This window comes from Amyelois transitella, chromosome 3, assembly GCF_032362555.1.
Source record: "Amyelois transitella isolate CPQ chromosome 3, ilAmyTran1.1, whole genome shotgun sequence".
Classification (NCBI taxonomy): domain Eukaryota; kingdom Metazoa; phylum Arthropoda; class Insecta; order Lepidoptera; family Pyralidae; genus Amyelois; species Amyelois transitella.
In genome coordinates this window covers 1,881,903-1,905,820 of record NC_083506.1, presented here as the reverse complement: position 1 = coordinate 1,905,820, position 23,918 = coordinate 1,881,903, and the positions used below count along the sequence as shown (strand labels likewise).

At 35.6% G+C, this 23,918-nt stretch overlaps 2 protein-coding genes and 2 non-coding genes across 7 annotated transcripts in view; 3 read left to right on the top strand and 1 right to left on the bottom strand.

Moving 5' to 3' along the window:
• Positions 1 to 12,295, top strand: part of LOC106136093 (amyloid-beta A4 precursor protein-binding family A member 2) — a 144,232-nt gene extending 131,937 nt beyond the window's left edge. For 3 of the 4 annotated variants that reach the window (XM_060950793.1, XM_060950808.1, XM_060950802.1), the window contains 8 exons: positions 1,268 to 1,304; positions 1,831 to 1,967; positions 5,485 to 5,739; positions 5,938 to 6,105; positions 6,860 to 7,013; positions 7,230 to 7,423; positions 7,789 to 7,929; positions 8,688 to 12,295. In XM_060950793.1, the coding sequence (XP_060806776.1) occupies positions 1,268 to 1,304; positions 1,831 to 1,967; positions 5,485 to 5,739; positions 5,938 to 6,105; positions 6,860 to 7,013; positions 7,230 to 7,423; positions 7,789 to 7,929; positions 8,688 to 8,759 (1,158 nt within the window). In that variant the 3' untranslated portion in view covers positions 8,760 to 12,295. The remainder of the gene's footprint in view (positions 1 to 1,267; positions 1,305 to 1,830; positions 1,968 to 5,484; positions 5,740 to 5,937; positions 6,106 to 6,859; positions 7,014 to 7,229; positions 7,424 to 7,788; positions 7,930 to 8,687) is intronic. The other variant, XM_060950805.1, reaches the window with a different exon arrangement.
• LOC132903818 (U5 spliceosomal RNA) lies at positions 175 to 295 on the top strand. Its single transcript, XR_009657499.1, has one exon. It is a non-coding gene; the product is annotated as a U5 spliceosomal RNA (small nuclear RNA).
• Positions 822 to 937, top strand: LOC132903814 (U5 spliceosomal RNA). Its single transcript, XR_009657497.1, has one exon. It is a non-coding gene; the product is annotated as a U5 spliceosomal RNA (small nuclear RNA).
• Positions 12,296 to 19,993: 7,698 nt separating the features above from the next.
• Positions 19,994 to 20,793, bottom strand: LOC132902629 (uncharacterized). Its single transcript, XM_060948551.1, has 2 exons — positions 20,119 to 20,793; positions 19,994 to 19,999 (listed from the first exon to the last, which is right to left on the bottom strand). The coding sequence occupies exons 1-2, from the start codon at positions 20,791 to 20,793 to the stop codon at positions 19,994 to 19,996; spliced, it is 681 nt and encodes a 226-aa protein (XP_060804534.1).
• Positions 20,794 to 23,918: the final 3,125 nt, after the last annotated feature.

The window sequence follows — 23,918 nt, the reverse complement described above, 5'->3', positions numbered from 1 at the left end:
CGGTCTAATCGAGAACCTCTTGCTATTTTGAAGTCTATTAAAAAAAAGTTTTGCACATTTCGCGTTACTCGTATATACTTCAATAGATGGCGTTGTCACAAACCGCGCATTGCTAACTCGCGCTATGGTTTCTCCTTTACAGTCAATGGGGTTGACTGCGCTGATTCGTCTGGTTATCTCTGGTTTCCCTTCAAAACGCATAAATCTTTCGCCTTTTACTAAAGATTTCCGTGGAGTGGAGGGGAACACTCAAATGAGTCTTGAGTATTTTTGATGGCTCTGCTTCGGCAGGGCCTTTACAAATGATAACACTTTACGAAATATGCAGTGTGATTTCGAGCACTTTTAAGCTGACAATATATCATATCTTACCCATGTATGTCGTAAAAGGCGACTGAGATAAGTTAATAAACTTGGGATTCTCCTTGTAGGCGATGGGCTATCAACCCGACACTATTAGAAAGTCAATTCCATCATATAACCATACAGCTGAATGTGGCCTCTGTCTATCCCGTAAGGGATATAGACGTGACTATATGTGTGTAGGAACGTCACAAAATAAAATGCCGTCAGGCGTTGTTTTTACATTTTTTGATGCACGCGCACCGCACTGCACAACAGAAAGATTATTTATTAAAGCTTGTATGATCTTTATGTCGTGGGTATCTATGTCAAATTTAGATTAAAAAATTGTTTCGCACACTTCGTGTCGCTCGTATATTTACGTCAATAGATGGCGCTGTCACAAACCGCATATTGCTAACTCGCGCTATGGTTTCTCCTTTACAATCAATGGGGTTGACTGCGCTGATTCGTCTGGTTATCTCTGGTTTCCCTTCAAAACGTATAAATCTTTCGCCTTTTACTAAAGATTTCCGTGGAGGGGAACACTCAAATGAGTCTTGAGTATTTTTGATGGCTCTGCTTCGGCAGAGCCTTGTTTGTATTAAAATTATTACACTATACGAAAAAAGTTTTTCGGCCTGTAAAATTATTTCTTTGTAGGTAATATAGTTTCATTCATGTTAAATATATTTCTACATATAAGTTGCGTGATATAGTATCAATTGCGTACATTTCATATATTATAAACTATAGTGTGTGCGTAATATGTTATTTACAGTACAGTACAGTAGCAAAATTTTAGTATTAAATACTTTGTTTTTTTTTACGAAATGATTTCTTAGGCTTTACAAAATTTCAGTACACAATTTTCCTCGGTGGAATTTGTAATAAGTTGAGAACTAACACTAATTATTATTTTCAGGACAAAGATGGCAAAAAGAAATGTAAAAACAAAGAAGGTTAGTACAATAATTTTCCACTTTTTTAAACCTTTATATGTTACATTTTGGCCAGATTTATTTCACTAACATTTCAATTTCCTTTGTCCGTATGCTGCCCTTGGATATATTTTTTTGTTTTGGTAAGTGTTGCTTGCCATATTTTTTGTCAATTTTCGCTAACCCTTTTCATTATATTTTTGATTGATATTAAAGCACATGATTTATTTTATATCCTTTTATTATTTTACCTCATTTTTATCACAAATACTTTTACTGGTGATTTACCGCATAATTACTTTTTATATTTAAGTATAAGTCGATAACATAACGTCATAGGACAGCTGAGTTAATATTATATTTGACAACATACAAAAAATAGTAATTAACTCATATTTAAAAAATCTTTCTCTTTACTGCAATTTAATTTGTTGTGTAATCCAAAAGTTAAATCAATATACTAACGTTTCTCAATTTGAACTTATTGGATTACGGTAAGCGTTTGAAAATGGAACAAGTGTGTAATGGTGACTATCTTTGCCCACAGATGCGGCTCGTAAAGTTCTTATCGAAGGAGTTTTATTCCGAGCTCGATATCTCGGTTCTACACAACTGGCATGCGAGGGACAGCCTACCAAAGCAACGAGGATGCTTCAAGCTGAAGAAGCCGTCTCCAGAATCAAGGTATGACCAAGCAAAGAGCATGGGTTAAAGTTTTTTTTTATTATTATTATAAATTTTTTCATACAATGCTGTTAATGCAAAGCTATTCAAGAGAAATATATTCTAACGTTTCAAATTTAGATTAGATTCATTTGAATATATATTTTTAACTGAGAATTTTGTATGCTTCGTGGTTTAATATTTCTAAACGACTAAGTGAAGCACATAAATATCTTAATTTTACCTTATTATAAATATGTGTTAAGTACCTATAAGATAATTTTCTATAATAATATGTAGTTAAGTATTTTATTAAGTAGGGTGTTATTTTAACATTTAGATCCCAGTACAAAACCCACGAATCGCAAATTTATGAAATATTTTAAATATTATGTAATTACACGCATTCTCATACTATGATACACAGGCAGGCAATCGAATTGCCCGTGTGAATCGGTGATATGTTGTATTTTTGTAGATGTTTTAAGAGCATGAAATTACTGTCCTCTCTATCGCCTTTTTTGGTCTATGCGTTACTCACACTAATGTGCACGCACTAGTACACGCAAGTATTCTAAGTTTGAAAAACAACGGATTTTGTATATTTTTAAAATTAGGTATTATTTGCCACTATTGCATAATTAAAAATAAAAGTTTTATAATGTCAATAACTTTTTTTGTTTTTTTTTTTTTTTTATTTTAAATGAAATAGAGACTTTTTCTTTATACATATGTAAGCAATCCAATATTTTTTAAACCAATAATAACAGTGTAACGTATAGTGTAATTTCATGCTCATTAGAATTATTATTTTGAGAATGCTAGTGGGATATCCTTTATCCTTATAAATCCTTATATCAATGGTGTGTACCATAGACTAGAACTGTCGTGATACTGCCCTGTGAATGTTTTAAAATTGGAATAACCATTGTGGCCAGTCCACCTGTCCGCCAAACCGTTTTTGCTCTTATTGACTTGGCACTAGAGTATTTTTTTCAGTGTGCTCCTCACCCCGACCAAACCCAGGAAGATTGGTCCCGTACTGGCCGGCTAGCCTCCTCTGGATATGTTTTTCTCTGCTTACATTTCCGCTTTATGCTATGCTTTTTTTCTTTTTTTACGGTTCAAGGTAAGGTTGTTTTAGACCGCGGTTGAGTACTTGCTTTATGGCGCTCGTGCTAAGTATTTTCGAAAAACGAACACGTTTTCGTATATATATTTTTATACTATGTACGATATTGTATCAGCAAATGCTATGGCCAGCATGATCATCTATCAATGTAGAAAAAGAATGAAAGTGAAAAATATTATAATGTTTTTGTTATTTCCTTTTATTTGAGGTATAACAACACGATTATTTTAACTTAAAATTTTGATATCATAAATCGAATAAAACGTCATTCAACGAAACGAATGGTGACTTAAATTACTTAGGTCATACAAATCATATAAATTTTTACAGAATAAGTACCATTATAGGTTTAGGGCCATTTTTGTCGCACCTTTTCATATTCGCACGTTTGGCATGATACATGACCCGATTCACACCGGCTGGGGCCTTACGACAGCACCTTGCGATTGCTTACGCCTTCACGAAAAGTGGGGGAGGGGGGGCGTTGAAGCTAAAGTCTACTATTACAAGATCCAAGGAGATTGTCTGTTGAGAAAAAAAACGCGGTATTATCCCGTCCTTAGATCGGCAAATCACACGCTTAGATTGTGGGGGCAATATAGGTAGTACCGTTCCAAATTGTATCTGTATACACTATAGGTAGATGGCAGGATGTGTCTACGTACTTGTAGGCCGTTCGTGTACTTCAGTAAAACAGGAGCAGTTATCTAGAACACCGCAGCAGGGGTGATCTAAAAATTGCCATTGATTTCCTAAGCGTTTAAGGATTAAAGATTATTTATCCCCACTTTTACCTCTACATTGCCTCTGCAACAGGTGTGTGAGTAGCCTTACAACGTCACCAGTCTTTGTCCGCTTGCAATAGTAGACTATAATAGAAACCCTGGTCTCATAACGATAAGGTTGATTTTCTGTTAGGTCTGCTTTCATACTAACAACAACGGATGCTCGCTCGCTTCTCACATCATTGAACAGTGTGTGGTGTTCGATTTGTTTTGCTTGCTTTTGCTTCAGAATGCTTTTGAGGTTATAAAAAGCAAGCAATGGCCGTTTTTAATTTTTGAGGGTAGTTTACAGTTGTGAAAGTCAAAGCTTTTGTGGAAGTTCTAGCAATTTTCAGAACTAGGCTTAGCAAAATTTTATAAAGGAAACATGAAATAAAAATTGGTCGACTTATTAAGTAATATTACTTATTAACCAATATATTGACTTACATTCATACATTCATGTCTATATCCCTTGCGGGGTAGACAGGGCCAATAGTGTTGAAAAGATTGAAAGGCCACGTTTAGCTTATAATAAGCATACATAAATTTTCTTACTATAAAAAAATACAATTAAAATATGAAAATGTATATCAATTTCAAATAAGTCCCTTCAGGCTATTGGAATTTGTAAGATAAGATTATAAAAAATTGCACCGTAAATATTGTCCAACATGCGAAACTATTTCGTTCGATTGGCGCCCGTATCGGTATTTTCTCCTTCGGTTAACCACTTGGGTCCTAAATCGAAACAAATCGTACACCAATGTGAGAGCGAGTGAGTTTCGAGGAGGTTAGCCGGTGTGTCCCACAGTGGGGCTGCGATGGCCCGTACTCCGGGGTGTACGCCGCCCCGGCCGCGGTGTTCCGCCTCTCCTTCCTGGGCTCGGTCGAGGTCGAAGAGGACTCTAGGAGGCGCAAGAAGAGGCCCAAAAAGAATATGGTGGAGGAGGCCGTCACTAAGATCAAGGTGGTTTGGCTGACATTGACAGCTGTCAGTTTTAACAGTGACGTTTAATAGGTTTTATTTCTTTTGTACGCCCGGCACTGAACACGAACCTCACATGACTAATCAATTATTCATTTTTTATTAAATTAAATTGTATCTATATTGAATTAAAGATAATTTTAAGGTTAAAATAAAGAAATCACAGATACAATTTGCAACCTAATATGTTTGAAATAATCCAAATTAAAATATTCAGTTATACTTAACAAACATATTATGCATTACTTACCTTTGTATATTTTTACGTAATTTAGAAAATTGTACGATGACTAATTCAAATTGTATTTCCATTTTGCTACCTCGGGCTATGATCAGGCTTTGGTAAGTTCCAAATTTTATGTAGAAAAATTTCTGAGCATGCCCGATGTTAAAATTTGTCGTATATAATAGTTTTCGGCTTTTCCCTTTGATTCTAAAGCCTCTGGTTTCACTAGCACCCCTGAAATTGGTGTGGTATTAGAGAATCCAAAACGGACTTTGGTTTACTGTATAGTGCGTGCACCCTATTTTTCAGCTGTCATCCAATCACATTATTCCGCTTTGAAAACCTGCCCCGATTGGATAATACTCTATCCAATTGTAAAATCGTTCCTAGTTTGAAGTTTCAAGAAATCTTTTATCATTTGCTCACAGGCACCCGAAGGTGAAAACCAACCTAGCACAGAAGTGGACTTGTTCATATCGACCGAGAAAATAATGGTTCTGAACACGGAACTGAAAGAAATCATGATGGACCACGCGCTAAGGACCATATCCTACATCGCTGATATTGGAGATTTGGTGGTACTGATGGCCAGGAGAAGATTTGTGCCGCATGAAAACGATTCCGATCAACCGAAATTGAACCGAACGCCGAAGATGATATGTCATGTTTTTGAGAGCGAAGAGGTTGGTATAATTAACATAATTTTTGTACTATTTTTTTACAATAAATAATGGATGTAAGTAGAGGGCAATTCCATTTTTTCCACCTAGTACAAAAACCACGACTTAAGCAGGGACTGGATTAAGTTTCCCTGTAACGGTAGTAACATGAGAGTCACTAAATTATATTCTTCATTTTGCCATAATTTTTTTTTTTTACAGGCTCAATTTATCGCCCAATCGATAGGTCAGGCATTCCAAGTGGCATACATGGAGTTCCTAAAGGCCAATGGGATAGAAGACCATAGCTTTGTCAAAGAAATGGACTACCAAGAAGTTTTGAACAGTCAAGAGATTTTTGGGGATGAGTTACAGATGTTTGCGAAGAAGGTAACGTCTCTACCACAACGTATAATAATTAGCTCAGATCTTAGAGGACTTGTTCACTATAAAAATTAAAAAAGGACAAATAAAAAGAACGTCTCTTAGTTTGTTTTCAGAAATAGCGATATTATTTATTGTTACTATTACACATACTTACTTGTCAATAAAAGGCGTCTGTGTATTGACTTGACCATAGATTTGAAAAACTCGCACTAATTTACATCACCTAAGTATATTTCTAAATACAATCACGCCTTTTTCCCGGAGGAGTAGGTAGGAGACATACATCTTTGCACTTGCCACGATCTATGCATACTTGAAGCGAATGGCTTCTTCCACATTCATAACTCTTCATGCAAGCTCGTTTTCAGGTAAGTACTCTTGACCTGGCCTTTTGCAAAGACGTCCTTCACTTGATTGATTTAATTTGTTGGTCTAGGACTTTCCATTCCCTCTCTTTGTATATTTCTATAGGTTCCTTTTAAACGTTTTATAATTATAGATAAACAAGATCCCAGTTCCCCTTTTCAAGCAATTTAAAAACAAATAAATATTTATGTCATTAACATCTAAGTCATCAACCAAAAATGTCATAAACTAGGAATATTTAATAAGATGTTGCCATTTATTGGATGCTGATTGTCTTTTTATTGTGGCGATAGAACAAAATACAAACCTACCATGAATGTAAAAAGAATGTTCTGATCTTGTAAGTAGATGTAGATTTAAAGCCCTGATGATAACTTATTTAATTCCGAAGGAGTTGCAGAAAGAGGTGGTGGTGCCGAAGACGAAAGGGGAGATCTTGGGGGTGGTGGTGGTGGAGTCTGGGTGGGGGTCCATGCTGCCGACCGTGGTGATCGCCAACCTCGCGCCGGCGGGCGCGGCGGCGCGGTGTGGACAGCTCAATATAGGTTAGTATAAGACAAACATGACTATCATAACCTTTTCCGAGCATTCGTTTAAAGGCCGAGGTAAATTTGTTCTTCGTGATATTTTTGCGCAAACCGTTTGGAAGGAGCGTCGTACCCTCGGATTCTGAGTGAAAGGTTACTAGCCATCTCATCATTCAAAAGAAACGCCCCTTTAATGTTAAAAAAATCTATTTCACCCATTTTTGTCCCTTTCAGGTGATCAAATAATCGCAATAAACGGTGTCAGCCTAGTCGGGCTGCCTCTGTCCACGTGTCAGACCTACATAAAGAACTCTAAGAACCAGACGGTGGTGAAACTGACCGTGGTGCCGTGCGCGCCGGTCGTGGAGGTCAAGATTAAACGGCCGGACACGAAATATCAACTCGGGTTTAGCGTGCAAAATGGCGTCGTAAGTACCATGATTTGATTTTTTTTTAACTGGCAGCTTAGCGACGAATTTAACGCCATCTACAAAAAAATTATGCAATTAGCACCACCGTCGAAGAGCAACGAATTAAACGCCACCTGCAAAAAGCGAATACTTTGACGCCACCTAAAAAACAATACCGGTTTTTTGCAAATCTCACGGATCTTAAAGTTTTTACCGGGATGCAAGATATTCTATATCCTATATTAGACTCATAACGATATATAAGTGGTAGGTATTTCCCGCTTGCTATCCCATCGCCTAAAAGATGAATCCTTTAGTCGCCTTTTTACGATATCTTAAGATAATTACAGGGCGCTTATTTCTAATTTGAAATCCTTCAACAGATATGCAGTCTCCTCCGTGGCGGCATAGCTGAGAGGGGCGGCGTGCGAGTGGGACACCGCATCATAGAGATCAACTCACAGAGCGTGGTCGCAGTGCCGCACGAACGCATTGTCAATCTACTGGCGACATCTGTTGGAGAGGTGACTGAAACTATTTTAAAATTAGAACGTTACTAGGGGGCGGTACTTTCGGGTAGAGGTAGGTGAATAATAAGTAATAATAGTTGCTTGACGTGCCGCACAAACGCATTTTCAATGTACTGGCGATATCTGTTGGAGAGGATTCCAGTGGGAATATTCTAGCCGTTAGTTTCGTTCGAGTAGAGAAGATAAAGAGGTGACCGCCACCTATTCAACTTTCAAATGCGTGGTCGCAGAGTAACACGAGCACATAAATTTGACTCAAACATTCTTTACAAATAAAATCGAAAGAACTTACATCCTTCAGGCGTCTGCGCCGTCTGATTTGAAAGTAGAATAGGTGGCGGTCACCTCTGTATCCCTTACACGGTAGACACAGCTCTAGTAAGTAGTCTTGGAAAAGGCTATCTGCATAGCTTACCTAATGATGAAACTGAGTTGAGCTGTGTGGTTGCCGGCACCAATAAAAAATAAAAGAATAGGACCACTCCATCTCGTTCCCATGGATGTCGTTAAAGGCGACTAAGGGATAGGCTTATAAAGTTGGGATTCTTCTTTTAGGCGATGGGCTAGCAACCCGTCACTATTTGAATCTCAATTCTATCATTAAGCCAAACAGCTGAACGTGGCCTATCAGTCTTTTCAAGACTGTTGGCTCTGTCTACCCCGTAAGGGATAAAGACGTGATCATATGTATGTATGTATGAAACTGAGATTCTCTGGAAAACTCTCATTTGACGGTACTAAAATACTTTCAGATCCTGATGAAGACGATGCCCACGTCGATGTTCCGGCTGCTGACGGGGCAGGAGAACCCGGTGTTCATCTAAGCGCGAGCCGGCGCGCACCAAGTGCCTGCTTACGATATACGCAACGCCCGCCGGTTTTGTCGTCCTCGCTTTGTTTAAACAAACAGACAGACTAAAGAGATCTGTACGATTCGGAATAATGTATGGCGTTAAGGCGGAAAAATATTATTTGGTTTCGTATCAATTGGTGTGTTTTCTGAATTAATACTTGTTCTTTACTTGATTTTTTTATACCTCCATCTCTTTCTAATTGGTCTAATTTGAAAGATGCATGCAATGAAAAAACGTAATGCAATGTTTCCATATTTTCAAGTAAGTATATGTGGCATTTTTACTGTCTTATATTATTTCCATTTTTATGAATAACACAGGCTGCAGTAATACATATAAATTAATAACACATTGCCATTTCGAATATTGCTTAAACATACAAGAATGGTTGATGGTATTATGGATAATTAAAATATAGTTAATGATAAGAGATCATAAATACGAAATGATTTTTTTTTAATGTTTGGGATCATTCAAAAGCAAAAAAATAATTATATTGGCATTTAATATTGGGTGGTTAATTTTCAACGGCCGATATTGATTTAGTTTAGGCGATATCCTGGTATCAGAAAATTTCTTATAGAGATTATATTATTATTGATGCCAGCAACAAGGACTTTCCGTATAATAAACACCAATGAAATGTTTAGAAAATAAAGGTAATCTTCTTTTTTATTATCTTCTTTCTTTTCTTAAATAGATACCAATGTTGTTAAAAAAAGCGAGGACGAAACCCATAGCTTAGCTGAACAAAAAAATACTCAAAAACAAAACAATGTGATGTCAAGTCTCAGAATGCTTACAATGCTTACGTGGCTAAATAAGATAGACATAAGTTGTATTTTCTCTCTAGATTGTGCTGGTTTTGTGCTTGCTACTTCGGTGTCTGTAGTCGTTATGCTGGTTCAAATCCTATCCTCATTATTGAATATAGTAGCAAACACAAAATCAGCATTCCTTCGTCATGACAACGTGTAAACATACTCCATTTAATCATAACGATTGTACCTATAAATTTAATATCGAAAAAAAAAAACACTTATATCTGCTTAGATAGTGTCGTATTAATATAGAAAGTTTCGTTCTAAGCTTGATGTTATTAATGTGAAAACAAGTTTCCCATTGGACAATAAATCCGTGGAGTTTACTTGCTTCTAACTGGCAACACATTTTTTATCGTAACAGATATATATTTTTGGTTTAAATTTCACAGGCGTAAACATTTATACTAGATGTAATTATCATTAAAGACAATACGTAAGATATTTATTTGGTGTGTATCTAGAGTTTAAAAGTTAAGTATATCTAATAGCTATTTTTGCCATAAATTTCATTCAAGGTTAATGTATAACGGATCTGCCATTCTTTTTATGGAGTATTTTCTATTGTTCTTTTTTAATTTCTTTTAGATTTAAGTTTATCAACAACAATTCGTAACATTTCTTGTCAAAGCATTCCATTGTTGTTTTCTTTGCCATATTTTTTTTGTAGCAAATTAGAATTGTGTTCTGGTTTCTTTCGTCGAAACAAAATCATCCGTAAAACAAATATAAAAATTTGAAAAGGGAAGTTTTTTGGGCAATGGGCGGACACACACTCAACAATTAAATAATTTATAAAAATCTTATAACGAATGAGAATATAATACCTAATTAACGTTCGATACGAAATTACATAATACCTGGATACAATTCGGCTTTGCTACCGAAGGACCTGTTGTTTATTGTGTTTTTTATTTATTTATAATTATATTATTAAATGATATTATTTTACAACCGTAAATTAAGTACATGTTTTACAGACCGTGCACCATAGTTCAAACCAGATTTTTCAATCCACATTACATTCACGAAGAATCTCTTCAGCTTAAAATCTGTATTTTAGTATAATTGATAAAATTTAGTCGTTCAAATAGTACCTACCGTGGTGGAAGAGTACTTTTGTGAAAATATTTCATAATTATGTATAGCTTAGATAGAAACAGTTGGTCTTTGAATTTAAGGGTTTAAATGAATACGAGATTGATTATCCATTTAATATGTGGTAGAAGATTATGTGAAGTGGAAGAGAATCAATTTTAAAGAGGAAAAAGGATGCATATTTAAATTAAATTAATTATTTATTTTGTTCTATTAATCATACTTAATTTTTTTCTAGTCATCTCACCTTCCATTGAATGTTTTACTGTGGCCGCGCCATTCCTACTACCTAGGTAGGATCAGGTTCCCTTAGCCCACGATTAAAGAGTGGTCTAAGGGAATACAAAAATTAAGGGAATGGTAAAATATGAATACAATTGAGTCGACAACCACAATCGGTTTATACTGACCAGCCCCTGTTAATTCTCTAACGTTGACAAGGAATGTCGTCTCTCTTTTTAACAGTTTGGATTCAGCAAAAATAGAGAGGGGAAAGATAATACGATATGTTCGATAAATATGCGGCGTACAATGTGGCCTAACGTGAGGTTTTAGCTAATATAGAGCAAAATGGGTTAAAGTATTGCAACACTATGTTTAAGTGGACAATCAATCTTACCTTTCTGGATTTCACATAACATCATTTGAACCCGGAACAAAAGATCTACGGTGATCATACAAAAAAGAATTGATTAGTGGATCATAGTACATAAATAAAGCATTATTTCTTGTAGTATTTCAAAAGATATATCATATTTTGTAAATTTTATAGTGTCGCTATAGCATTCCTATATGTAATCTATATCTGTATGTATGTCTGTGTTCTTGGCTAGGCTTAGCGCTCTGGGGACGAGTACATTTATTTATGTATAATACTTATTAAGTGATAATTGGTAAAACTTAGTTAACCCTTTCGAAATATCCCGCTTTTCCTTATAAATAATAACCAACCGCTTTTGGTATTATAGCTGTGAAAGTTATTTTAAGGGCCGGTATCTTCATTATTTTTTATTTAGGTATGTGAATTTCAATATGAAGAACGTAGGTATTCGTGACTTCTCGTATCAAAATGGCGACGAGTGCGTGACATTTCGATAACATTTCGCTCGCACGGTGGGTGATGATGAGTGACGGACATGAATATAGGCCATTTATTGAGCTTACCCAAAATTTAGTTAATATTCTTACGTTCTTAGAATAACTGGCAACTCAACAAAACAATTTTGTGACTGACATAAAAAAAAAGCTTATCATGACCTAGACTACAGTAACACAAGTTTGTGACATGGCGGCGGACATCAAATCTCGAACTAATAAACCCTTTAGTTTCAAATTTTGTTAGATACCGGTCCACATTTCTCTGTCGTTCCAGTTAATATAGGTACACAGTCTGATATGTATGTAATTTTGTATTGCTAGCTGTTGTGAATAAGAATTATTTACATTGAGAAACACAGATAATAAATAGCCTTTTATTGTGAAAGCTGGTATATGGTAGGTACACTGTAACATGTGAAATAACTATTGTTGTTCTCATTTCTAAGAGTATTATTCTAGTCTGCATTAAAGTTAAGAATAAACTGAACAAACTGACACTTGTTTTATTTACCCTATAACCTTGTGGACATAATAGTGCTGATTTCTCAAGGTAACGTCAATAAAAAGATGTTTTGTCGAACTTCCTTGAGGGGCGCTTTAATAAAATAAAATTTTAAATAATTACTGATTCTCCTTACCAAGTATATGATGAGTCCACGCCTTTTGTCAGTTAAATACCATCACGAGGGCTATGATTACAAAATTGGCCTTCTAGTAAGAGTTACGTACCTAGGTACCTAACTAAAGTGCTGCATGATTGAAATAAAAATCACAAGAAACCACTAAATTTACTAAGCAAATATGATATAGCATTTGGTGTAATATCTAATTCCAAAATGAACATGAACATGAACATTGGTACCACACCCAGCCAAGCAAAGCCTGACCCAGTCTAGCTGGATACACCAGGGGGCACAGATTTTATAGGGAGTGACACGCTCAGGGATGGGAGAGGAAGGCCGACCAACCGCAACCAGTCGACCACAATCGACCGACTATACAGCCTATAGCCAATATAGGAATTAAGGAAGACGGGTATTTCGACGGGGGAGAGCGTTGATGTGTTGCGTGTTTCCTTCTTCCTTGTATCTAATTCTTGTTTTAACGGTTCGTTATCAGTTTCATTTATTTCGTAGGAATCTCGTGCTGCTGTGATGATTTTTGTTATTAGTCGCGATGTCTGCCCATTCTAGAGAATTTGTAGTGTAGGATTTCATTAGGCCCTTGTTATTATGTAGGAATGTTATCCCCGTTTCGATGGTTTTTGTGGTTGGTCGGTCGGCTGTTTCAGATCTTTATTCTTGTCATCCAAATTTGCCTTCAACCTGTGGCTTTCTCTAGAGTTGGCCGCGTTGTTTCCAATGTGAGTACTTCCAGTTTGAGATATTGATGTCACACGTTTCGTTTGTAGTGTTGTTTCTAAAGTGTCGTGTTTCTTGTACACTTCCAGTTGCAGCATTAGCCCTAATGCGTCGTGTTTCTCCAGTTCGTAGCATAGATTCCGATTTGATTTACTCTAGTTTTTCCAGATCTCATTTTCGCCTCCTATGCCCGTGTTTCATCAGGTTCTTAGTATTGATTCTATACGTCGTGATATCTCTAATTAGCAGCGTTTATTCCTATACGTCGTGTTTGATGATGATGATTTCCATCAGTTCGCAGCATTCATTCCTATACATAGTGTTTTCTCGGATTCAAACCTATGATTCCAATACATTGTGTTTTCTCAGGTTCGCAGCATTAATTCCAATACATCATGTTTTCTCTAATTCGTAGTCTTGATTCCAATACGCCCTGTTCTCTCAGGTTCGCAGCAATGATTCCAATATGACCTCTATCAGTTCGCAGCATTAATTGCAATCTCTTTCCAATACATCATGTTCGCAACATTAATTCCAATACATCTTGTTTTCTCTAATTCGTAGTCTTGATTCCAATACGTCGTGTTCTCTCAGGTTCGCAGCATTGATTGCAATATTACCTCTATCAGTTCGCAGTATTAATTTCAATACATCACGTTTTCTCGAATTCGTAGTCTTGCTTCCAATACGTGATGTTACCTCAGGTTCGCAGCATTGATTCCAATAAGACCTCTATCAGTTCGCAGCATTAATTCCAATACATCATGTTTTCTCTAATTCGTAGTCTTGATTCCAATACGTCGTGTTCTCTCAGGTTCGCAGCATTGATTACAATATGACCTCTATCAGTTCGCAGAATTAATTCCTATCCATCATGTTTTCTTAAATTCGTAGTCTTGATTCCAATACGTCATGTTGTCTCAGGTTCACGGCATTGATTCCAATATGACCTCTATCAGTTCGCAGAATTAATTCCAATACATCATGTTTTCTCTAATTCGTAGTCTTGATTCCAATATGTCGTGTTCTCTCAGGTTCGCAGCATTGATTCCAATATGGCCTCTATCAGTTCGCAGCATTAATTCCAATATGACCTCTATCAGTTTGCAGCATTAATTCCGATGTGACCTCTATCAGTTCGCAGTATTGATTGCAATATGACCTCTATCAGTTCGCAGCATTAATTCCAGTCCATCATGTTTTCTCGAATTCACAGCCTTAATTCAATACGTCGTGTTGTCTCAAATTCGCGGCATTGATTTTAATAAGTCATGTTTTTTGAGGTTCGCAGCATTAGTTCCAATATATCGGTTTTCAGTATTTCCTCCAGCTCGTAGCCTTGATTCCAATATCATACTTCTCCAGTTCTTAGTACTTAGTTTTATTTAGCACTCAATTTTGATTCTAATATGTCGTATTTTTCCAAATCCCAGCATTGATTTTATTGCCTGAGATCCACGTGGTTTTGCAGCTTGCTCTGCCGATTAATGTATTTAATCTAAGTTGTTCCATCGTTATAAGGTTTGTTAGAATTTCTCCCGTGGTATTTTTGTGTTTGTGGTGGAGGTTTTCCTCTATGCTCTTTAAGGTGCGTTGTTTTCTAGTGTCTTGGTTTACGGCATGTGCGTTGAAATCACCTAGAATTATCAGGTTGGAGTTGTTTGGCTGTACTCTTATGAGTTTTCGGATTCGTATGAGGTCGTTAGTTACTGCGGATGTTGAGTTTGATCAATGTTTTGTGATCACGAGTAGATTAGTTTTGCTTCCGACGTTGATTAATGCTGCCATGTTGTTAATGTTGGATTTCATCCAGTCAGTCGATATATTGTAGTTTTTCTTTGTCAGGATGACTAGCCCTCGGCTACTATTGTTGCCGCTCAAAATCCAGTTATGGTGTTTAGATTCATAGGTGCCGGATTTTATGTGCGTTTCTTGAAGGCAGGCTATAGGCATTGCTTTGTATTCCAGTGTTTGGTCGATGTCCAATTTCTTAGTTAGGGTTGCAGCGCCTCTTACATTCCATGTTGCTATGTTGAGGTTATTATTATCGATCTGGTCGTGGTTTAGTAGGGCCTGGGACGAATAAGTCTGTGGCCTGTCTCGTCTGGGCGGCATCCATCGGCGTGTGATCGTTAGAGCTTAGCGTGTCTTGAGTTTTGAGTTGATTGGGCCCATTGCGCCCATATGGTGTTTGAAACAATCGTAGTGGTTTTCTATGAAGATTAAACTCTGTTATTTCTTTTAAGAGGGTGCCGAGAAATACTTTGACTTGGATGATGTCGTATTCGGCGGCAGCTATTAGAATGTCGGTTCCACCTCATACGCCTTCCGTGAATTGGGATTTTGTGTATTTCTTGATTTGTGTTTCTAAATCTGAAATATCTGTTTGATGGTTCAGGTTGCTTATAATTTCTTGGCGTATGTTTTTGTCGTGTTGGTTTTCTTCTAAATATTAAGTTATAGGCTCCTACTAAATATGTAAAAATTAAATAATTTGTTTAATTTAAAATATTCTTGAGTGCCTATTTTGTTATAGTGTGAGGGTCCTAATCTACTGGGAGCACCGCCACTGATCTTCAATAATAAATTGTTCTATATAATTAAATTTTACTTTTATTAATGAATTAATTTTCAATAACTAAACAATACGTATACGCGTGAGGACCAGTGCGCAGTAACTGACCACACGCCATTCATTCGTCGCTCTCATACAAAATCGCTGACACATAACAGTCCCACTTACATTGTGTCTCTACACTACACCCCCCAAATTTTTACATACAAAAAAAATTTTATTAAATGCCATACAAATGTTCTATCATTCACAAATTTAATATGAGTAACTATTGGTATGTAATGTTAACACAATGACCATTGAATACAACGCAACACATAATAGCATTTCTATGAATCTAAGGCGTCAAATTGCACTCGGCTGGCTGCATGTGGCTGTTGAAAGACCGTCTGTGATACGGACGTAATCTTAGTCACCGCACCAACGATTTGCTTATTAAACCACTTCTTTGTCCTCTGATGGCAATATTTCACAATAATTAATCCAACCAGAGTTCCCATTAACACGCAACAATAACCAGTGTCACTTGCATTTTGTTCATATTTTCTTGAACAACATTGTTTGAGGCGACATTTACTTGTTCCTTAGTATTATATTGACTCATTATGAATAATCAAAAAATTATAAACTTTAAACAACTTATTTGTATGATACCGAAAAATACCAATTTTTGCAATACAGAATTTGTAACTAGGATTTTTGCTTTTGCTAGTTTGAAAATTCCATATTACCTTTAACTAAGCATCAGCTTTATAATTTATGTTGTTACAACAATTTAGTCTTCGTCATTAAAATATTACAATGTACATTTAAACATATAATACTGTATCAATATTTTAATACTAAAGGTACAGTCGGCTACATGAATAATTATACATTACTTGACTTATATTACTAATTACATTTTAATCTAATTTCATAAAAAATAAAATTAATGCAATAACTTAATCTAATCTGCTTTATAAAATTACTATTCTTAGACTAATTGAAACTTTTAGGTAAGCGAAAAATATTTTTTTTTTATTATTAACAATTAAATCTTACTGGCAATTTAACCACACGACCTCTACTAGTAATTTTTTGATTCATCACAATATCGCTTTCTTTACTTTCCTTTTTATCCTGAATAATTATTTTATTGCTAACGTTGGCATCATAGTTTCCATCCACCGTATCTGATTGATCACTTAATAAAAATGCTGGTTTTAATCTATCCACTGATATATTAACTACTCTATTTTCTAACTGGACTGTAAATACCTTACCTTTTCTATCAATGACCCGGTAAGGACCATCATACGGTTGAACCAATGGCTTTCGTACCGCGTCATTTCTAATAAAAACATAATTACAGGTATTTAATTCTTCATGAACAAATAATGTACGTGAGTCTCTTAACTGTCTCGAAACTGGTTTCAAATTCCTAATATTATCTCTTAATTGTTGTAAAAACGTATTCTCATCACTAATTCGTTTATCTGTGATATCATAAAAATCACCAGGTAAACGAATTGCTTGACCATACATATATTCTGCGGGACTCACGCCATTATCACTTCTACATACTGAACGTAATCCTAAAAGAACTGTAGGTAATTCATTACACCATGATTTATTTTCACTAAGACGTGCCATTAATGACTGTTTCATACTTCTATGCCAACGTTCTATCATCCCATTACATTGAGGATGGTAAGGACTACTACGAGATCGTTTAATACCCATTAATTTTAACAATTCACAAAATAAATTACTCTCAAATTGTCTACCTTGGTCCGTAGTTAACTTATAAAATGTACCAAATCGACATATCCACGTTTCATAAAAAACTTTTGCAACTATTTCGGCTGTTATTTCAGAAACTGGAACTGCTTCTGGCCAACGTGTAAAACGATCTATCATGGTAATAACATACTTATGTCCATGCTGACAAGGACTTAAACTTCCTACGATGTCGATATGTACATGTTGCAAACGCTCAGTAATAGGAAATTGTTGAAATTCAGATTTAGTGTGCCTATTTATTTTTGATTTTTGACAGTCAATACATGTTTTGGCCCATATACCTACATCTTTATTCAATCCCGGCCAAAAAAATCTTTGCGACACTAATTTCCTTGTCGACCTTATTCCTGGATGACTTATATTATGAATTGATTCAAAAGCTACTTTTCTGAATTTTTTTGGTAAATATGGTCTACAACTGTTGGATGAAGTTTCACAATAGATTTCTTGTTGACAACTTGGAATAAACATTTTTTTCAAAGAAATGTTATCACTTTGTTCATTCAACAATTGTTTTAATTCCATATCACATTTCTGAGTTACGGCTAACTCCGCGTAATCAATATAAGTAGGATTGTGTATTGTTTCAACACGCGATAAGGCATCCGCTATATTGTTATTCTTGCCTTCGATATATCTAATATCCGTTGTGAATTCACTAATAAATAATAACTGCCTAGTACGCTTTGGTGTTTCGCAACTAGTTTCGCCTTTATTAAATGCAAATGTTAATGGCTTATGATCTGTAAATATTATTAATTCCCTACCTTCAAATTGATATCTAAAATGTTTTATAGCCATGTAAATAGCCGTCAGTTCTCTATCGTATGTAGAATATTTTTGTTGAGCTGTAGTAAACTTCTTAGAAAAATATCCTAACGGTAACCACTTGCCATTTACCAATTGCTGCAATACCGCACCCGCAAATTTATCCGACGCGTCTGACATAATTGACAATGGTACATTCGGTACTGGATGAGACAACATTACAGCTTCTTTAAGGCTTAATTTACATTGTTCAAATGCCTGAACTGATTTATCTGACCAATTGATTTTTGTTTTATCTTTTTTCTTAGAGTTTTTTAAAAATTCGTTCAAAATCGATTGATATTTTGTAGCGTTGGGTATATTGGCTCTATAAAAATTTACCATTCCTAAAAATCGTCTTAATTGTTCAACTGTTTCCGGTTTCGGATATTCCAGTATGGCCTTAACCTTATTTTCAAGTGGTTTAATGCCATCTGTGGAAACTTCATATCCTAAGAACTCAATTACCTGCTTGCCAAATTCACATTTATTTAAATTTATAGTTATACCAAAATCCGTAAAACGCTGAAATACTTGACGTAAATGGTTTTCATGGTCTTCTTTAGTAAAACTTGAAATCATGACGTCATCAATAAATGCAAATACAAAATCTAAATCTTTTAATACATTATTACACATAAATCTTTGAAAAGTTTGACTACCATTACGTAAACCAAAAGGCAATCTTAAAAATTCAAACAAACCTATAGGCGTGATAATTGCAGTTTTCTCAATATCCTGTGGAGCTACCTTTATAAAAAAATATGCTTTATTAATATCAATTTTTGAAAAATATTTCTTACCTGCTAACATATATGTGAAGTCGTGCAGACGAGGAACGGGGTAGCGATCTGGCTTCGTGATCGCATTAAGACGTCGGTAGTCTCCCACTGGGCGAATTTCTCCATTCTTCTTTGCCACAACATGCAGAGGACTGGCCCATTCACTTTTCGACGGTCTGCATATACCTAGTTCCTGCATTAATTTAAATTCTTCTTTCACCTTATGATACCTGTCGGGCGGCAATGGTCTCGCACGAGCATGAATAGGCTTCCCTGTAGTCTCTATATAGTGGAAAACATTATTTTTAGTACATTTACTATCTAGATTATTAAAAGAAATCGGTTTAGTAATTTCCGGAAATTCATTTAATAATTCTAGGAATGGATGATCACCATTTACAGTCCCTATTGATGGTGTGTTATTGTTAACTATGTTGCCAAACGTTAGTAACCTAGTTTCCTTATCAATTAATTTCTTTGCATTTAAATCGACAATCAAGTTATGATGAGTCAAAAAATCGGCACCTAATATTGCCTGATTACCATCAGCAATTACAAAAGTCCAATGATAAGGGCGTCGAAGATTTAAATTTAATGTCAAGTGTTTTATACCAAATGTCTTAATTTCACTATTATTAGCCGCAAATAACTTATAGTCCGTACATGTTTCACGTTTTTGTTTACAGGTTGCCGGAATAACAGAAATATTCGCACCAGTATCCACTAAAAATTTAAGTCCATTTTCCCTATCATAAACACATAGGCGGTGATTATTCGTAGGTACAATATTTCCCGCCGTCGATTGCACCTCCATTAGTTTTCCGTATTTTTTTCCGTTGGAGTTTTCCATGCACAGGGTTGCTCACATTTCCTCGCTCTATTCCTAAAACGATAATGCCATTTGCATAACCAATTAGGATCATTAGGAGTCCTGGACTTTGACCTCGATCTGTTTCTAAAATTTTGTCGTCCTCGATATGATGATCGGCGATGTTGACTCACCTCTTCACGCAAGGATGCTACTTCCAGGTGTAATTTATGCATCTTAGTCAACAGATCATTAACAGGAAACTGGGTACTCCCTGAAGATGTATTGTTGATTTCTGCGATATCAGAACTGCGTACACTTTCCATTATTTTGTCAGCAATCTTCGCTAAATTATCCAATGTTTGATCCTGACTTACTGTGAGTACAGCTCTCACGGATGATGGCAGACGAGCAATCCATAAATTATGCAATGTATGGTCGGAAACTTGCGCTTTTTGTCCTAATTCACGCATACGCCGCAATAATTGAGAAGGTTTTTGCATTCCCAATTCCATCTCGCCAACTAATTTTTGAAACTGACGTTCCGCACTTTCTTCATAAACTTGTAATAAACGTTCTTTAATGGCCTTAAATTTATTAGCTTCAGGTGGCGACAATACAATATCACTAACTTGTTGCAATGCATCTCGATTCAATTTTGCTACCACTACATCAAAATTGGCTCCATCACTTTGCTTTTGAGGCAAAAGGATACTCTCAATCTGCGCGAACCATAAACGTGGCATTTCAGCCCAAAAATCCGGTAATCGGGCTTGAAGAGCGATAGCAGCTAAATCCGTATTAGACGTACCTTGTGCCATTTTTGACGATCCTTGTAGCGGGGCTCCAGCACTTAAGTCCTTGTTCATTATTAATTAGTCCAAAACTCTTCACTAAATTGTCAACTGTTTATCACTAGTGTCTCTATTTATCGCAAATAACACTATGCACTTATATCTATTCCAGTAGACACTTAACAACTCTCACACTATTTTTTTAAAATGAAACACTAGGAAAATCGGGGTCACCAATTATAGGCTCCTACTAAATATGTAAAAATTAAATAATTTGTTTAATTTAAAATATTCTTGAGTGCCTATTTTGTTATAGTGTGAGGGTCCTAATCTACTGGGAGCACCGCCACTGATCTTCAATAATAAATTGTTCTATATAATTAAATTTTACTTTTATTAATGAATTAATTTTCAATAACTAAACAATACGTATACGCGTGAGGACCAGTGCGCAGTAACTGACCACACGCCATTCATTCGTCGCTCTCATACAAAATCGCTGACACATAACAGTCCCACTTACATTGTCTCTACACGTATATTTTGCAAGGTCTCGACGAATCGCACGGTGATCGAATTTTAGGCCTAATAAGTCATTTATTTGGTGAGCTTTACTTTTGAGTGATTGCTCTGTATATGCAGTTGCCATCTCGCATTATTTCCTTTATCGATATGATTTTTGTGTTTGTTCTTGCAATGTATTTTTAGCTGTAAAAAGAACTTAATATCTAGAATGGCTGTGGAGAGAATGGTTCATTATTAAGTATTATAATGGTTTATGGTTTAGTATGTGTATTTGCAGGGTTTTGTTTTTTAGGTTGGTAATTTGTTTTGGCCAGATGTGCGTTCTTTGGCTTTTATTGTCGGATTCATTAAAATTGTTGTTTCTTTAGGGTCCCTCTTTTTGTTATTTCTTTTTAAAATTTTTGTTTATTGCGCAATGCTCGCACATGTTCGGCATTGACTTTCAAGAAAGTTTTGAAGGAGGATTTTTTTATTGTGTTGCGCTGTCATTGACGCCGATGGTTTTATTTATTTATTACGGATGGCCCTGTTTAGGTTTTTCTCTTTTTTAGAGTTTTTGTGTATTCTGAAGATAGAATAATTGTTACATGGACAAGGTTTATTAAGTCTGGTGATTGAGGTTCCTTAATTTTGTTAACATATATGAATTACTTACATTAGCTGGTTCATATGGTTTGGTAGGTATATTAATTGGCTTTGAGGTGTTTACCTTTTTTGATAATAATAGCGGGAGCTACGATACTGGGGTGTTAGTGGTTGTTAAAGAAAACCTACGTGAATTTAATGATGTTATTTGTTGTTATAGTTAAAAATGTAGTTGGGGTTGTTATTGGATTGATCTCGATGTGTTTAAATGTTTGAAGTTTCTTAGGCCCTATTGTGTTGTTTACTTGATTTGTGTCATTTAACTTTTACACAGAATTGAGCTTGCCATAGATTGTTGACAAATTGTTAGCAGAATTGGTATTTACTTTTAATTTTATTAGTTATAAATAATTGAATGTAGGGACTGTTCTGTTTGGGTTAAAATGACGTATTCCTATCATAGTTTTCTTTCTTGGGAGCTCTGGTACCGCAGGTGTTAAAGTATATAGAAACGATCTCACCGGGTTTTCTGCAGCACGAGCACATATAAATATCGCAATTGTTGCGCTGCACCAACACAAAACACTTGAAAACACGACACAATTTGCACTATGTATGGTTTAAGGAATCTAAAACTAAAAAAGTCTCTTAATTTCGCGACTAAACTTATTGTATGAGGCTCGGCCCGGGTGACGTTTAGGCGGTGCGAGTGGTCAACAGATGTGATGGGATCTATTGTGTTCGGCACGACCGTCTTCGTCCGATGTCCAAACGAGACTCCCGTGTAATATCTAATTCCAAAATGAGATAAAAAATCTGATTACCCTCATCAGAGTTCCTACTACAAAAAAAAACTAAGATGCTTGAACCTAAGTAAGTTTTTTTTTTGTAGTCCATCTCTCTTTTTTTGTTTAAAATATATTTTAACGTTGGTGATGGAACAAAGGCTATGCGGTCGTAAAGAAGAAAATGCACCAGTAATAATCTTCGGACATCAATATATTTTATCGGTCAGATAAAGATAAATATTCGGTTCGACTCTTTGTTTACAGTCAACGACACCACAAAGGGTGTCTGCATGTTGAACAAAAGATGGATAATGGAAATTAAACGTGACGTCTGAACTGTAATAGGCTATTTGACTGTAATATTTTATGTCATCAGTCTTAATATTATTTTTTTGGAGCGATTTGTCATAACGCGAGATAAAAATATTGCATTATTTTAACAAAATCCGTCTTAGAAAATTAGGTTTTTATATGCAGCTGTCACGTGACTAAAAACGAACGTGATTGGCTATTTCTATTATGACGTAAATTATCCATAAACAGACTGTGGCTCGTACCGTTCCTTAGTGTTCGCTATTATTTTTCAAGATTTTATAAGTGTTTGATCGCTCAGGATTGCTTAGATAACATAGGTATTTAATATTGGAAACCAATTCCGCGAAAGCTGACAGTCGAAACCTACCAAAAGTGGACGCAATAATGGTTGGCGTCTTCTTCAAAGACAATCCAGATTTCTATGCTGCCGTACTGAGTAATGTGAAAACATCAATGTAAGTATATCTTGGTAACCACTGATCTTAAATCATGATCTGAAACCACTTCTTGCGAATATTCAAATCCATCGGCATAGAAAAAAACAGTTTCGTAGGAGATTTTATTGTTGTATTAGTGCATTGAGGCACTGCACAACATTTATAGGAACTCATTTTAATAATTTTCACACATATGACGTGGCACAAGTTAAATAAAACAAGAGAAAATCAAAACTTTTCGAAACACCAACAAGCTTTGTATGATATTTACACGAAATTTACGTCACTGCATGCCATGGCCGCCATATTGCTAAAAGTCGCGTTTTGGCGGCATATTTGAATATTTCATTTTCTTTTTCGATTTTTTAATAAAATAGCTGTAATAAAGGCAGAAAAGTATTTTTGTAGGGCTCCTTATAAACAAATAAATACCCTAAGATAATTTTTAGAACTTTGTCAAATAGCCTATTTACTTATTATTTGAATTATTATTAACTATTTGAATCTCAATTCTATCATCAAGCCAAAAAGATGAACGTGGCCGATCAGT